The 15,700-nt window shown below is 43.4% G+C and overlaps 1 protein-coding gene across 8 annotated transcripts in view; it reads left to right on the top strand.

Annotated features, from left to right (window-relative positions):
- The first annotated feature begins 1,871 nt into the window (after window positions 1-1,871).
- Window positions 1,872-15,700, top strand: part of LOC147631850 (uncharacterized) — a 231,822-nt gene continuing 217,993 nt past the window's right edge. For all 8 annotated transcript variants that reach the window (XR_015267360.1, XR_015267361.1, XM_086808399.1 and 5 more), the window contains exons 1-3: window positions 1,872-2,002; window positions 2,416-2,492; window positions 2,751-2,878. Coding sequence is in view for 5 of the 8 variants with exons in the window: in XM_086808399.1 (XP_086664525.1) it covers window positions 1,973-2,002; window positions 2,416-2,492; window positions 2,751-2,878 (235 nt within the window). In the remaining 3 variants the exon portion in view is untranslated. The remainder of the gene's footprint in view (window positions 2,003-2,415; window positions 2,493-2,750; window positions 2,879-15,700) is intronic.

The following is a 15,700-nucleotide window of genomic DNA, read 5'->3' on the forward strand; positions in this document are numbered from 1 at the left end:
TTGTAGATTTCATCTCTCTCTAGCAATGTTACAAAATTGCTACCCATTCTTCTTCAAAAGGTAGATTATTCTTGACACAAGCTTCTATGATCACTTTTGTCGCTACCTATGGACACTCCAATTCTCTTGTGGAATGCATTAAAAAAGACCATAAATTCATGGGCATGCAATATTATTGAAGATGTTACATCCCTCCCCTCGTAAAGAAATCGAGATATCCTCATCTCGTCATGAATTCGGGGTAATCCTTCAAGAGTGTCACCTCATGTTCCCAAGTTGCATCTTCTTCAGGGTAATCTTTCCATTATACTAAATGTTCTACAAGAGTTCTATTACGGAGTTACCTTTCTCTAGAATCTATAATCATGCTAGGCTGAAACCCAAGGACTCCCTAAGTTGGGATTACAACTTGTTCATCATCAAGAATATGATCGAGACTAGGTACATAAGGCTTTAACAAACTTACATGAAATACATTGTGGACCTTAATATGGGCTGTGAGTTGGAGCTTATAGGCACTTTTACCCAAACACTTCATAACTGTATAGGGTCCACAATACCTTGGGCTGAGTTTCTTATAATTCCCAAGTGACAAAGAACTACGCTTGGGTCGCACTCGTAGAAGAACTTTGTCTCCTTCTTGAAGATCCTTTCAGACCTCCTTGTATCAGCATAATGCTTTTGTCGATCTTGAGTAGCTTTAATATCTTTTTGGATCGCCTTGGTCTGTTCCTCCATCTCTTTGAGCTTTTTTCTGAATGCCTCAACTCTTGTGGTTGGATTAGAGAAATTTAGAGGAGATAAACATTCTTGCCCAAGAGTGCTTTGAATGGTGACATTTCTATGCTTTGATGATATGCTCTCCTTTTTTATACAAGAAGAATATATTTTTTTGTTATGGGTCTCTTGTGTATTCACCATAAACCTTATGTAATTTGCCTCTGATGATATAATTCCTTTTTTTGGGGTGATTTTTTTGTTTAAATTTTAATGTGAACAGTTTGTTATATGTAATGTGTTTCTTTTTAATGTTTCGACTAAACTAGTTTTCATTTTTAAATGTAAACTAAATATATGTTCAATAAGTGTGATGTAGTTAAAGTTCATTCCTTAAAATAGTCCTAAAAAATAAGGACTATGAAAAATAACTCTAATGCAGCATCTTCCCCACTCTCTTCTTTCTCTCTAACTTTGCTCAACCTGTTCTTTGTCATTTCTTATGAGGCTCAAAATCCTCGCACCTAGCTTGAGACTCGAGGCTCTAGTCCTTGCATGTGTCATTTCCCCTTAGAAAGTTGAATACTCTTACACTCTATCATTGTAACATCAGTAGTGTCTCCCTCCACCCCCTCCCCCTTCTCTCCTTGTGTCATTTACAAAAAACAAAACAAGCTAGACATCTTATATGTGACATGCCTAGAGCTTGATCTTATGGATGAGCAATCCCACTGGTAGTTTTGCCCATGGGACCAAGTGTGCCATGTGAAGTTTCACATGATGGTGTAGGGAAAGGCCATGGGGAGGTCGTTCCCTAGAGAAAAACCCAATTGTCATGGTCACAAGGAGTGGAACATTCTGTAAAGATATTGATAGCCAAGGCACCCTACCGTCATGGTCTCGAGGAGTGGAACATTCTGCAAAGATGTTGACAGCTAGGGCACCCTATCAGCTGGAAATCATTTTGCACAAATGTTGAGAGCGAGCCAAATCATGTTATTCCACATGAGCAAGCTGTAGAATTTAATACATGTTGAGAGCTAAGTGTAGGAGATTTGAAATAAAGTGTCCTAAGATCTTCCTTCCCAAGACCCATGACCATGACGAAATGGAAAAGGAGTAGTTGTGCAAAGAAACTCATTTAAGGCAAGTCCTTGCATTTGCATGGTAGGTTGGCTATCTTGGAGCTTGACGTATGCATTTCTTGCTAGCATAGGAAAGCTTCGCCAACCAAGTCAATCTCAAGTTTTCGGCTATGGATTTGCCAGTTTCCATCGAGCTGCATGTACGCGCCATTTTCTGCTGATTTAACCAAATTTCTAAATTTCCAAACATTCTTTTTCCCGCTCGCTCTCTTTTTTGTCCTCGAAATTAACAGTATATTTCATGCTTCGCCGAATAATAATCATTTTTCTGTAAATTTGAGTAATGAATATTTTTATGCTTTAGGCTTTTCTTTTTTTTTTTTTGACATATTTTTTTCCCTCGTTTATCTGTGTCTTGAGTTATCATTTTTTCTTAGAATTTGGAAGGCTTTAAAATTTTATTGAGCATTAAAGTACTTTTCATTAGTTAAGAAACCTAATTTGGTATTTGTAAAGAATAAAACAGCTATAATTTTTTTCAATATATATAACTTTTTTTTTTCTCATTTTTTGCATAAAGTTCATTTTAAGAGGTTCTTGCGATTTTTTTCAGCCCTCTAGTCCTCCAAGCAGGCTGCAATCTCCAGAGCCCTCAGGAACTCCGGATTTGAGACGACTATCTTCACACAGGTCTGATGCTATCTATTAAAAAAAGTCATAAAAATAAAAATAAAAGTAAAAATATTAAGAAAATCCAAGGAAGGCCTTTATACTTTTGATGTCATAAGTTAGATGACTTTTTTTCAGATGAAACAAATAAGGAAAGACAGAAAATATATAAAACATGTCATCCATATATAGAAAAGAAAAAAGATTGAAAATAAGACATCCAATTCATGGAAAATGGGCTCACAAATTATTTTGCATTTATTTATTTTTCTTGTACAGAGGAACAACTTTTGGATATAGTTATGGAATGCTCAGCATTGGTGGTGGTCAAGCTTCAGCAAGCTTCAGTCAGCAACAAGAGACAGATTTTGATTACGGGGATACAGCTTTGTTTCCCTCTAACATTGGTGAGAGACTTTTGAAAAATAGATTTGCAGTTTTCTTTAAAATTTTAGTCAGTTTTGTATGTGGCTCAACCTATATATTGAGGGCAATGGAAGACCCTTATCTCAAATCTGTCCATGTCCCACCGCCAGGTTCACACGGTACTACACAAGATCACTTTGTTGTCTCCATTCAAAACTTCTTCACAAGTTTTCATTACTGAAGTGCCACGTTCAAAAAAGAATGCAGGATCTTCCCAAACACCGATCCATACATCCATATTAGATTGTTGGGACCGAAGACTGGCATGTTGAAGTTACATGCAAGCACTATGATCTAGAACTATGGTATTAACGGGAGTAATTTTAGAGTTAACTTTTCACTCCGAACTGCCTTGAGCTTGTTCTTCGCCTACGGACAACTCGACTTCATATGTCTCTTCTCACCGCAAGTGAAACGCAGGCCCTCCCGAACATTTCAAAGGTTCCACTAGTTCTTCTTGTCTTTCTTTGGATGGGGCTCACCCAAAGTCCGGATTTGGTTTTCGTTATGTGAAGCCTTCCCAAACTTAAACTTTCGTTTACGGTAGGAACCTGTTTGGAAGTATCTATGATTTGAGATTTCTGGGAGACATTCTTCTAAGTGTGGTTAGCCATCATCTCCTCATAAAACTTAGCATACCGGGTGGGATCCTCCAATGACTTGCTATGATTGTTCCTCCCTCTCTGAGATAACTTGGATGTCACGTTGGGTTTGATGTGTTCCCTACATAGTCTAGTTCTCATGAGCATAAGTAAAAAGCTGCTTCATTGGAGCTCTAGGAAATTGCACTTAGCCTCTAGAGCCTTGGTGATTAACCAAGTATTTCTTGCCTCAACCTGGTATAACTTTTCCTGTTGGTGCTTCTTACAAGGATTCATTGGTCAAGCCACCACGAAGACTAGTCCGCAACTTTCTTTGGTCACGTTTGGATGGCATGGTACACTCGAACCAAAGTTGCATGGGAAACAATCATTTGGCCCAGGCAAACAGGAGGGCTGAATATTGTGTTGTTCCTCGTTTGCCACACACATGACCAAACCTCCCTCCTCTCCATGCCTGCGCAATTCAGTTGTGCGCTCCTTCATGCAGAACTGATCAGTAGCCAGTACGCACAGCAATCAGCCTGATTCCATTAAAACACCGTGTGTGTTCTTTCCATTAAAATAGACCGGTAAATCAAATTTTTTTTAAAGAAACAACATGTGGCATTTCCATATTAGGGAAACCCGTCGTTTCATCATCTTACGCGCACAGCACACCTTAGGTAATAATGTCACATTTATTACTAAGGACACCTACCTGCTTATGCTCGGACACACCCACTATCTTTCAATAAACCCTTTTGTTGAGGTGGCTTATGGCCAAGGAAATTTACGAACTTAGTTATCTGTAGAATTCTCCTCCTCGGGAACCCTCTCCAACGATTACTCAAGTGCCTTCTCCCGTATCTAATCCCTAACCCTGAACTTTTCAAGTCCAAGTAGCCACACCTACCTCCCAGCCTCTCAACGTCGATGTGTGGATCTTTGCAGTGACTACTGCCAAGGAGTACTGCACTATTACACTTTCCTTTAGCAGAGTGGTACCCGTATGTGGGCCTCTCTATTCCACTTTGTTGTATCCTCTTCCATGAGATCAGTCTTTATCCTAGAGGTGTCACCTACTGCTTTTACAATTCGTGATCCGACACCTCACTATTCTCCCCGGACACAGACACCCTCTTTGGTACCCCAGAGTCCTAGCCCGACCACAATTCCTGTCGACCTCCCGTGATATACCGGGTGGTCTATTGCTGCTCCTCCCTTGATAGCCTCGCCCCAACTTCATTCCACGATGACCTAGACTCGCCCTTCCGGCGATGGTTCTCACTAGGGCGCAACATCTCCAAGAGAAGCTGTAGCAGCACGACCAGGTTCCATCTCCTACCATGGCGGATGAGCCAATTCTTGAAGACAAAGTTCTCTCTCGATGGTAGCAAGAGATGCAGACCCAGATGGCAGCAATGCAAAGTCAATTCTAGAAGACAAAGTTCTCTCTCGATGGTAGCAAGAGATGCAGACCCAGATGGCAGCAATGCAAAGTCAATTCTAGAAGACTTTGGACTCTTACTTCACAGATATGCAGCAGATGTAATCATGTCACTCTCAACCTACAAATTCAACGGCTTCGATCCTCGCACCAATTTCAGACAGCAACATTATATCCTTAGAGGTAGAGGCCAATGACTTAAAGGTTATTTATCGTCTTTATAAGCATCTAAAACTAAGAAACTGGAGCGTAAACCCCTTGATTCCTATTCCGGTCAACAACGCAATAAACATAATCTTGACCAATGGCTATATAAGCTTCGCTTGTACTTTGAATCCTAGGACCTTACGGATGCCAAAAAGATTACCTTCACTATGTCTTTACTGAAAGACAATGCATTTTTATGGTGGCAACGACAACTGACTGATGGGAAGACAGTTAACACATGGGAGACAATTCATACCTACCAATGTGGATTTTCAAGCACAATCTCGGCTACATCGTGATTTATAGGCAGTTCATACTTGCCAATGCGGACTTTCAAGCACAATCTCGCCTGTGCCATTTGACCCAAATGGGATCATTTGCTTCTTATATCCCGCAGTTTACCTGGTACTGGAGATTCTTACATTGTTCCCAAAAGACAAGCTACATGCTTTTGTCAAAGGCAGTTTTACTGATATTCATCTAGGATTATGCACAGTCCCTAGATTTTTTGATTATGGATCTAGATAGGGTCGATGTTATTCAAGGAAAAGTAGTGAAGAGTGCTCCTCAAACAATCTTGCATATCTATCTCTGACCCCCTAGTGGGCTCTACATCTACATACAAAGTGATCCTCAGTCTCCACCTCCTCGCGGCACAATCTGCATATCGGCTTGGCTCTGGGAACCCGTGCCGCTCTCCCAGCCTCTATCTCTAGCTGATGTGATGAGACTCGTAGTTGTCCAATAGCAGCGCAAGAGCTGTGTGGCATGTATACATCCATATACCGCGGTCGCTGTATAAACCCATCCCCTGAGATGCTCATAAAGTGGTCTCTGTAATACAGCATCTTCGGTGGTAGTGGGCTCTCTGGTGCTGGTGTTGTCCATGTCTCCTGTATGTAGCGCTGCCATATGTCCTTTCTCATCACTCTAATCCTCTCATTGAGAGAGAGGTAACCCCGTGGAGCAGACTGATCATACTGAAAAGGTGGCAACCGCTCAATGTCTATCCCATGATGTGAGAACCACTGTAGCATCTGTGCATACCAAGATCCAGTGTGTCCAGCCTCGGCCAACTGTTTGGATGCCTCAAAAGCTCGGCGGGATAATCTCTCCGTGGGCATCTCCCTCATCCTGTATATAAAGGAGATCGTCTGGAACAATGCCTCCACTGCCATAGGTGGTGTAGCAAACTCAGCTCGAACAATGTCGTGCGGGACGGATGGTTTGCTGCGTATCATCCTCGAGAGCATCAAGATCTTTGGTCTCTCCAGGTGTACCCATGTGGAGGCTGCAAGCCCTGGTGCCCAAACCGCTGGTGCATACATCAAGGCTGGTGTCACTAGTGTATCAAAGAGCCACCCCTTCGTGCGGGGTTCCTGAAAATGTGCCTGATGACAGCGACGCTCAAGGCCAGCAAGAGCTGCATACCCCCGAGTCACTGTCTCGGACTGCCTGAGCCATGGAGAAGCGTCTAGCTGAGCTAGTAAATGTGATGCCAAGGTAAACATAAGAGCTCACCACCTCGACCCGCCCTCCTGCTAATGTGAGAGTAGTGTGGCTCCTGACTGCAGGTGAGGTGTGGAAGATCATAACCTTGGTTTTCCCAAGGTTCACTGTGAGACCCTGTTGTGCGCAGAAGTCATCAAGAGCCACAAGGTGTCTTTGAAGCCCAACCTGTGTGTCGGATACCACGACGATGTCATCAGCATAAAGCATAACCTGGACAGTTGTCAAATCCCCAAGGATCTCCTCGTAGAACGCTCTTGGTTCGAGACTCGAAACCTGCAAACAAACAAACAAGCAAGAAGGGGGTGCAGGCCTGCTGACTCACCTCCCAACCATGACAGCCGTGGGCAAGCCCACAGTCTTGGCTGTCCCCACCGAGCCACGAGCTGAGCTAACTAGGTTGACGTACCGACCAGCCTCTACCTTGTGACGTCCCATACCGCCACGAAGCTGCCCTCGCGGGCCTCGAGACTGCTGTTGGCCTTGGCTGCATAAAGCAGGTGCACGTCTGCACTAGATCCAGGCTCTAGACCATAGAGCTCTCACAAACTCGCGAGACTCTCTATATGACTAATGACTAATCTTGGCCACCCTTTTATAGGCTCTTGGCCGGTCATCGGGCGTCCACACTGCGCCCGCCATACTTTTATAGGCTCTTGGCCGATCATCGGGCGTCCACACTGCGCCCGCCCGTCCATACTTGGGTGCCCGCTTGTTAGTCTATCCCTAACTCAGCTCGCCAATCAGCCTGCCTAGCTCCAAGCTTCCCCAAACCTCGAAGCTAGTCTTGCGTGTGTGTAGCACACGGTAGATACACACTGTGCACATGACATACTCCCCTTCCTTTAGTGAGCTCACTCCTGAGCTCACTAAAAAGCGAGGGTAATCTCTTTGAAGAGTAGTCAATGTCTCCCATGTAGCGTCCTCCTCAACACGATGCTTCCACTTGATCTTGTATTCCGTGATAAGCGTATTACGCAATCTTCTTTCACGAAATCCAAGAATCTTTTCAGGTTCGTGCGGAACAAATGTCATGTCCTCAACATCTATAATTTCTTGAGGAGTAACTAATTGATATGTGCCACCCAGTACTTCCTTAAGTCTACTGACATGAAATACAGGATGAACTTTCACATGAGAAGGCAAATCCAATCCTTCGTGTAATACGAAAATGGTCCACAGTATCTAGGGGATAATTTCGGAGATCGACCTGTCCGTAAAGTCTCAGAATCTTTCGGAACTCGCAAATAAACCATCGTTCCTTCAGAGAACTCTCTGGGTGAACGATGTCTGTTAGAATAAAATCTGTCTCGGTCTTGAGCACTTCTAATAGATTCCTTCGCAACTTGTAACATTTCCTGCATATCTTGCAAAAAGTTACGTACTGCATCATGCTGAAGTCCTGAGAATCCTACTGTAACAGGTGATCGAGGTTGAAAACCATACATAAGCATGAAAGGACTAAAACCTGTACTCGTATGCTTAGTACTGTTATATGCAAATTCTAACATAGGAAGATAATCCTCTCCCATGAACTCTGTCTTTTGGATACATATGCTCGAAGCATATCCTCCAAAATCTGATTCACTCTTTCAGTTTGGCCATCAGATTGAGGATGATCAGAGGAAGTCAAATTCAAAGTTGTTTCCAACTTCTCAAAAACAAGTTTCCAAAAATCACTTGTAAACTTAGAGTCCCTATCACTGACTATGTCCTGCGGTAACCCGTACAGTCTAAACAATTTCTCGATAAACTGCTGTGCTAATTGTGTAGCTGTAATAGTCTTCCGGGTCGGTAAAAATCTAGCCATTTTTGTCAAGCGTTCTACCACAACCCAAATAGAATTGTGGCCTTGATGTGTTCTTGGCAATCCGGTAATAAAATCCATGGAAATACTTTTCCATTTATTACCTGGGATTTGCAAAGGATGCAACAACCCAGCCTGTCTAAAGCGTTCAGCTTTATTTGCCTGACAAATTTGACACTTGAGAACATAATCTTCTACATATCCTTTCATCTTTGGCCAATAAAAAGTGTGTTTCACTAACGATAGTGTCCTGTGTACCCCAGGGTGTCCAGCAGAAGGGGCGTCGTGACACTCCTTAAGAATCTTGGACCTGATGTCCGGGATCTGTGGTACACAAATTTTGTCATTACGGAATAGTAAACCATTCCGAATCATCCACTGGTCTCCTGCTGCAGCCTGAATGGTAGACTGCTCAGTCATTGAGTCTTGGTCAATCAACGAGCTCCCGTCCTGGATCTTCTGCCAAAATGGACCAAAATAACTATCAGTCCTGCAAAGCCCTCTCAATGACTGAAATAAGTCAGTAGAAATCTCGGTGAATGATAAAGTATTCACCTCTCTAATTCGACTAAGCGCATCTGCAACATTATTCATGGACCCTTTCCGATAACGAATCTCAAAATCAAAATCTTGCATTAACTCAGCCCAATGAGCTTTCCTTCCTCTCAAATCATCCGCATCACACACATACTTGATTGACTGATGATCAGTCAATACCACAAACTTGGAGCCATATAAATAATGTCTCCAAACCTTGAGAGCATGAATCACAGCATAAAGCTCTTTCTTAAGGGTTGGCCAAGGAGATTGAGTGTCGTCTAGCTTTTTACTTTCAAAAGCAGTCGGTCTACCATCTTGAAATAGAGTAGCCCCGATAGCATAGTCACTGGCATCAGTTTCAAGAACATAAGGCCAGGTAATGCTAAGATAGGTGCTTCCTTGACTTTATCTTTCAAAAGTCTGATGGCCATATCTAGATCTTTATTCCAAATGATAGGCTGATTGGACTTACGTCCACGACCTTTCAACAAGTCAGTCATCGGTAGTGTGAGCTAAGAGTACTCCCGTACAGATTTTCGAAGAAAAACAACAAAACCGAGAAAAGAACGAAGTTGTTTCACTGTACGCGGTATAGGCCAGTCCAGAACCTTCTGAACTCGGTCATAGTCAATGCTCAATCCATCTCGAGTGATCTTGTGTTCCAAGTAAATGATGTCGGTCATAAAGAACTCACATTTACTTAATTTAGCATATAGTCGATTCTGTCCTAAAATAGATAAGACAATCGTGAGGTGTCTAACATGATCCTCAAGAGTACGACTATATATCAAAATATCATCCAGGAACACCATCACAAATTTTCCCAAAAATGTTCACGAAAAAGATCGTTCATCATTTGCTGGAAAGTGGCTGGAGCATTGGTTAACCCAAAAGGTAATACGAGAAACTCGTAATGGCCATACCTAGTCCGAAAGGCGGTTCTTTTGACATGCCTTTCATGAATACGTATCTGGTGATAGCCAGATACGTAAATCATGAATACGTATCTGGTGATAGCCAGTACGTAAATCGATCTTCGTGAAATATTTTGCTCCTGCTAACCGGTCAATCAGGTCATCTGATCTAGGGAGAGGATAACGGTTCTTAATGGTCAGCTTGCTCAATCTCTTGTAATCTATACACATTCTCCAGGTGTTGTCCTTCTTTCTCCTAAGCAACACAGGTGCACCCCAAGGTGATTTACTTGGACAGATCTGGCCCATCCTCAAATAATCTGCGAGTTGTTTAGCCAACTCATTTTCCTCAGCTTGGCTCATCCTGTAAGGGAGAATACTGACAGGATGAGCACTAGGGATCAAGTCAATATGATGATCTACTGCCTGTTCAGGTGGTAAACCCGATGGCAGTTCCTTAGGAAATATGTCTTGAAACGAATCAAGTATCTTCTGTAATTCTTTGCTTTTAAACACACTTAATTCATTGACATCCATGGAAGGTATGAGAAATGAAGAAAGTGGAATCAATACACAATGGAAAGCGGTATACAAAGAAGAATCCATTATATTTCCAAAATCAATTGTATTTACAAGAGGTCCCTGAGAGGGATGAATACAATCACCTAAAATACTATACTGGGTGTCCTTATGCTAAAAAGAAAAAATATGACTAGACCAATCTATCTGGACTTGAAGAGTCTTAAACCACTCAATCCCTAATAACAAGTCTACATTTTCTAGGTGCATAACATAGCATTTCAGAGTATCTTTGTAGTCCTGAATCTGGATTGGAAGCATCTCCACCTTTTGATCCCATACTTGCCTTTCCGTAGGTAGGCGTACCTCATAGGTATGATCGCTGGGTGTCGTATCAAGACTCAATTTCTGCACAAGTTTGTAGTTAACAAAGTTGTGTGAGCTGCCAGGGTCTAGAAGAATGTGAATCTTATAGCCATTTACTTCTCCATAAACGCGGAGAAGATCATGCAAGCTAAATACTTTAGAGTTGAACAGACAATCAGAACAAGTACTAGGGCGAGAGTACAGTAATTGACATACCTGTCAAAGACAACTGGTTAGCTGCCTTGGGCTTGGGTCCTGTGTTGGTCTTTGCACCCTTTTGCTTTGGGCACTCGTTACGCATGTGTCCTTTTTCTTCGCAGATAAAACAACGTCTCTCCTTCTTGAGCTTTAAAGCCCTGAGGAGTCGTTTCTTCTTCGCTGGAGTCGAATTTGAATTCTTCGAAGGTTGGTTTGAAGACTTGCCTTCAATCGTGTTAGCCATAGGTGTGGAGAACTTTCTTTTATGCTTGTTCCCCTGCTCGGTAACGGGTTTAGACTTGGAAGAAACCATTGTATCATCATAGATACGAGCTGAATGAATGGCTTCGTCCAATGTTTTGCATTTGTTATTTTTAACCTGTAAACGGTATGAGTCTGGTAAACCAGCTACGAAGAACCCCAAAAGAGTAGTGGGATCCATCTTTGTAGCTTTCATCTGCAAGTCCCTAAACTTCTAGAGGTAGACCTCATAAGTGAGGTGCTGCAAGGTCATGGTCAAAGCTGTAAACCGGGCAACATCATAATCATCCTCTTTCTTGAGGAATTCCTTCTTGAAGATGTCTTCGAATTGTGCCCAAATCGTTGGCTTAGGGTTGAGTTCCTTCCACCAAAGCAAAGCTTTGCCTGAGAGGAAACCTGCTGCTAACTGGATCTTTTTTCCATCATCATATGGATGAAACTGAAAGTGAACTTGCCACTTATGTAGCCAAGTGTCCACGATCTCCTTGGTACGTTGCTTATGCCCGCCCTCGAACTGTTCCGGAGTAATATTGGGGCCTAAAGCAGAGGCCAAGGTATCCATACCTGACAGAGTAGAGAGGGTAGTGGTCAAGAGAGCGATGGAGTTTTGCAAAGCTTGCATCTGGGCTACGATTTGTGCCCGACGTTCCGACGAAGAAGCTTCGAGAGCTACTTTGAACTCTTGGAAATCTGATTTTGACACATAATCGTAACAAAGATCGGCATCGGTATCTTCCGTAGCGGGCAAGCCTTCGTGTTCAACGACACGAGGGGCTCCAACTCCGATTCTTGGGTCGACATCTTGAAGAGGGCGAGCGGAGAAAAAATTCGGTCTTGCACAAAAAAATGCGAGTGAACTTGAGAGCTTGAGAGCTTGAAAACTTGACAGATGTGTGGCAAGAAGTCCACTTAAGGGGTTTATATAGCTTGCCCCAAAAGCTACTTGAGCTTTTGCTTGTGTTTTTTTTTTCAATATATATATATATATATATATATATATATATAAAAGTTCTGTTTTCTTAAAAAAAAAAACATGTTGAACCATAGGGACCTTTAAACTTTTATAAAAAAAAAGTTTAATAAAAACCAAAAAAAACAAAAGCGCCGAATCGGGCGGATGCTTTCGCTATTTTTTTTTCTGGCCCCTCGAAAATAACGCTGTCGCCATCTGAGTGTGTCGCCAACTTCGCTGCGTGCGGGTGTACCTGGCTGTACACGAGAGCCTGCGCCAGCCCTGCCTAGGCTTGGCCGCTTGCCAACGTAGGCCTGGCCGCCTATGGCTGGCTGCCAGCATAGCCTGGGCGTCGCCCTGCCTGGCCAATGCGCCTGCCTTCGTAGGTCTGAGCGCCGGCCTACGTAGGCCTGGCCGATTGCATAGCCTCCTGCCCGCATGTCTGCCCGCCTGCAACACTTCACGACCAGCAGCTCCAAAACAATCACATCTCTCTTCTCTTAGTCTCTCTCGCGTTCAACAAAAAGCTACGTGCTTTTCTGTTTTTCTCACCCGACTCATGCATACTACTGCACAAGCGTCTTCAACCTACTTCTTGCAAAGCAAACAACCCTTTCTAGACGACCATCTCCATCATCCTGGGTTTCTTTGACGGAAAAAGCACATACTTTCTGAAAAATCAGCAGCATGTATAACAAAACAGCAAGCTTCTTGAACACATACCTTTGACCTCATCTTCTCTACCTACCGACTTGCTCGTTCACGAGGCATGCTCTGATACCACTGTCAAATCCCCAAGGATCTCCTCGTAGAACGATCCTGGTTCGAGACTCGAAACCTGCAAACAAACAAACAAACAAGAAGGAGGTGCAAGCTTGACTCACCTCCCAACCATGACAGCCGTGGGCAAGCCCACAGTCTTGGCTGTCCCCACCGAGCCACGAGCTGAGCTAACTAGGTTGACGTACCGACCAGCCTCTACCTCGTGACGTCCCATACCGCCACGAAGCTACCCTCGCAAGCCTCGAGACTGCTGCCGGCCTCGGCTGCATAAAGCAGGTGCAGTCTGCACTAGATCCAGGCTCCAGACCATAGAGCTCTCACAAACTCACGAGACTCTCTATATGACTAATGACTAACCTTGGCCACCCTTTTATAGGCTCTTGGCCGGTCATCGGGCGTCCACGCTTGGGTGCCCGCTCGTCCATACTTGGGTGCCCGCCTGTTAGTCTATCCCTAACTCAGCTTGCCAATCAGCCTGCCTAGCTCCATGCTTCCCAAAACCTCGAAGCTAGTCTTGCGTGCGTGTAGCACACGGTAGATACACACTGTGCACATGACAACAGTATTACCTGATAGCTCAACCCCAGAGCCTCCTCCCTATGTGATGTAGTCGACCACCTCATCAATATAGAGCCCAAAGAGCGTGGGGGAGAGCGGGCACCCCTGCTTCACACCAATGGTGCTAGCAATTGTGTCGGACAAGCCTCCTGGGCATCGGACTCTCCCAAAGACCTGCTCATATAGCCTATATATGCCCGACATCATGTCTGAGGGTATGCCTAGTGTCTGTAGTCGTCGAAAGAGGCGCTCTCTGGGCACAGTATCAAATGCCTTGCGGAAATCCACAAAGCAACAATAGAGCCGTTGCCTCCGTGCCTTGGCCTAATCAATCAGGCACCTCAATGTAAAAATGTGGTTGATGGTCGAGAAGGCTCGTCGGAAGCCTGCCTGGCCTGCTGCTCTCAATCCCCCATCCTCTGCATGAGTGCTCAGCTCTGCCTCCAAAACTGCCCCGTATAGTTTAGCCAATATATGGCCAATCATGATGGTCGTGTAGTTCCCGGGGTCTAGTACATCTCCCGCTTTATGGATCGGCACAATAGTGTGCATCGTCCACTCAGCCGGAAACCCCTCTGATGACAGAGCTCTAGAGGGAGAGGGAGAGAGAGAGAATATACACTTGATGATAGGAAAAGCCCACAATACAATCTTATTGATATGAAAAGTAGGGATACAAGCATAAGGATTACAAGACTTGAGGATGGAGAGGACTAGAGTGATAACCTAAGGATGATGGATAGAGATGAAGGGTAATGGCTCCTATGGATGGATCTCTATCTTCTCTTGTGTTGGTGCCAAGACTATGACCCTTTTTATAGGCCTGCCGCCTCCAAGAGTTCAAAGATATTTCATATCATGAGATATTACAAGGTTTGGTGTCCTCTTAGCCTGCCATGTGGCGGGATATTTTGGATAGATGAGGATGGAGATACTTTGGATATCCAAGGTGAGTTGGGGTTACATGAGCTAAGATATCTCCAAGTAATTCTCCAAAATGAGCCTCTCCAAGGATATGTAAATGGTGTGTAGAGGCCTAGTGAATCCTCATGGATGTTCCTAGAGATGGTGGGTTTCTCCACAAAAGAAATTCTTGAGATAATACCAAGCTTTGATATTTTGTTTCTTTATTACAAAAAAAGGGAAGGTAGACTTTGCATGCCTTATTCCATAAGTGGAAGGTTGGAAAATGTTGATGAAGCGGAGACCACCTTTGAATATCTCTTTTGGAACCTTGTATTCTTGTAGCAAAGTGCGCATCCTCATTTGTTTTCTTTTTTGTTTTAGTTGGAGAAGCCTTTTTTTACATGGCTTTACTGTCTTACATGTTTTTTTCAAAAGGTAGGTCTAGTGTGGGCCTAAGACTAGTGAGACTACTTTTAGGAATATATATATATATATGTATATACACACACAATCCAAAGATGGTTTTGACTTTTGTAGGTTGATGATAAATTCTCCAAAAAAGGAAAGGAATTAACAATTACATGGAGGGTGGCATGTGTGGGGTTGTTCATGTGGGAGAGAAGCTTGATGAGGGTTTGGGCGAGCATGTGTATGCGGGATGGCTCGGGGTGGCCCACGTGGGCCCGAGTGGAGAGGCTATGCATGAGGGTGTGAGGAGGGAGCTTCCAACATGCATGTGGGACAAGTGGGACACCCATGTAAACACACGGGCATGGGTGGGCCCATGTGGGCCCCACAAGGTGGTGTCCGAGAGAAAAAGAGGGTGGGAGAGTGGAGATTGATAGCGAGGGAGAAAAAATGATATTATATAGCATATATATGTATATATATATGGTGTAGCATGGCTTTTGTATCTATTAGGTGTGAACTCTAATAAATACAATATGGTGGTGTAAATATTATATATAGTAGTATCATAGCATAGCTAGGATAGGCCCTAGGGCATAGTAGGTTGGGTGCAAAAGGAGACTTTTAGGAAAAAGATATCTTAGGCATAAATATATATGAGGAAATAGACTTAGGATTTATTTACTTGTGCAAGTATATGTATATAAAGATGAGAGAAAAAATATGGCAAATAGTATGTGGTAGAAATATGCATACTTATAGATAGTGTAGTTATAGATATAGTACCCAAGGGATTTTGAAAAGGTAGAAGGGAGATGGGGGGCAAGATTTTGTGCATTTTTCCCAA

This window comes from Cibotium barometz, chromosome 14 (assembly GCF_041138505.1).
Source record: "Cibotium barometz isolate CiBa-2024 chromosome 14, ASM4113850v1, whole genome shotgun sequence".
In the NCBI taxonomy this organism is placed as follows: Eukaryota; Viridiplantae; Streptophyta; class Polypodiopsida; order Cyatheales; family Cibotiaceae; genus Cibotium; species Cibotium barometz.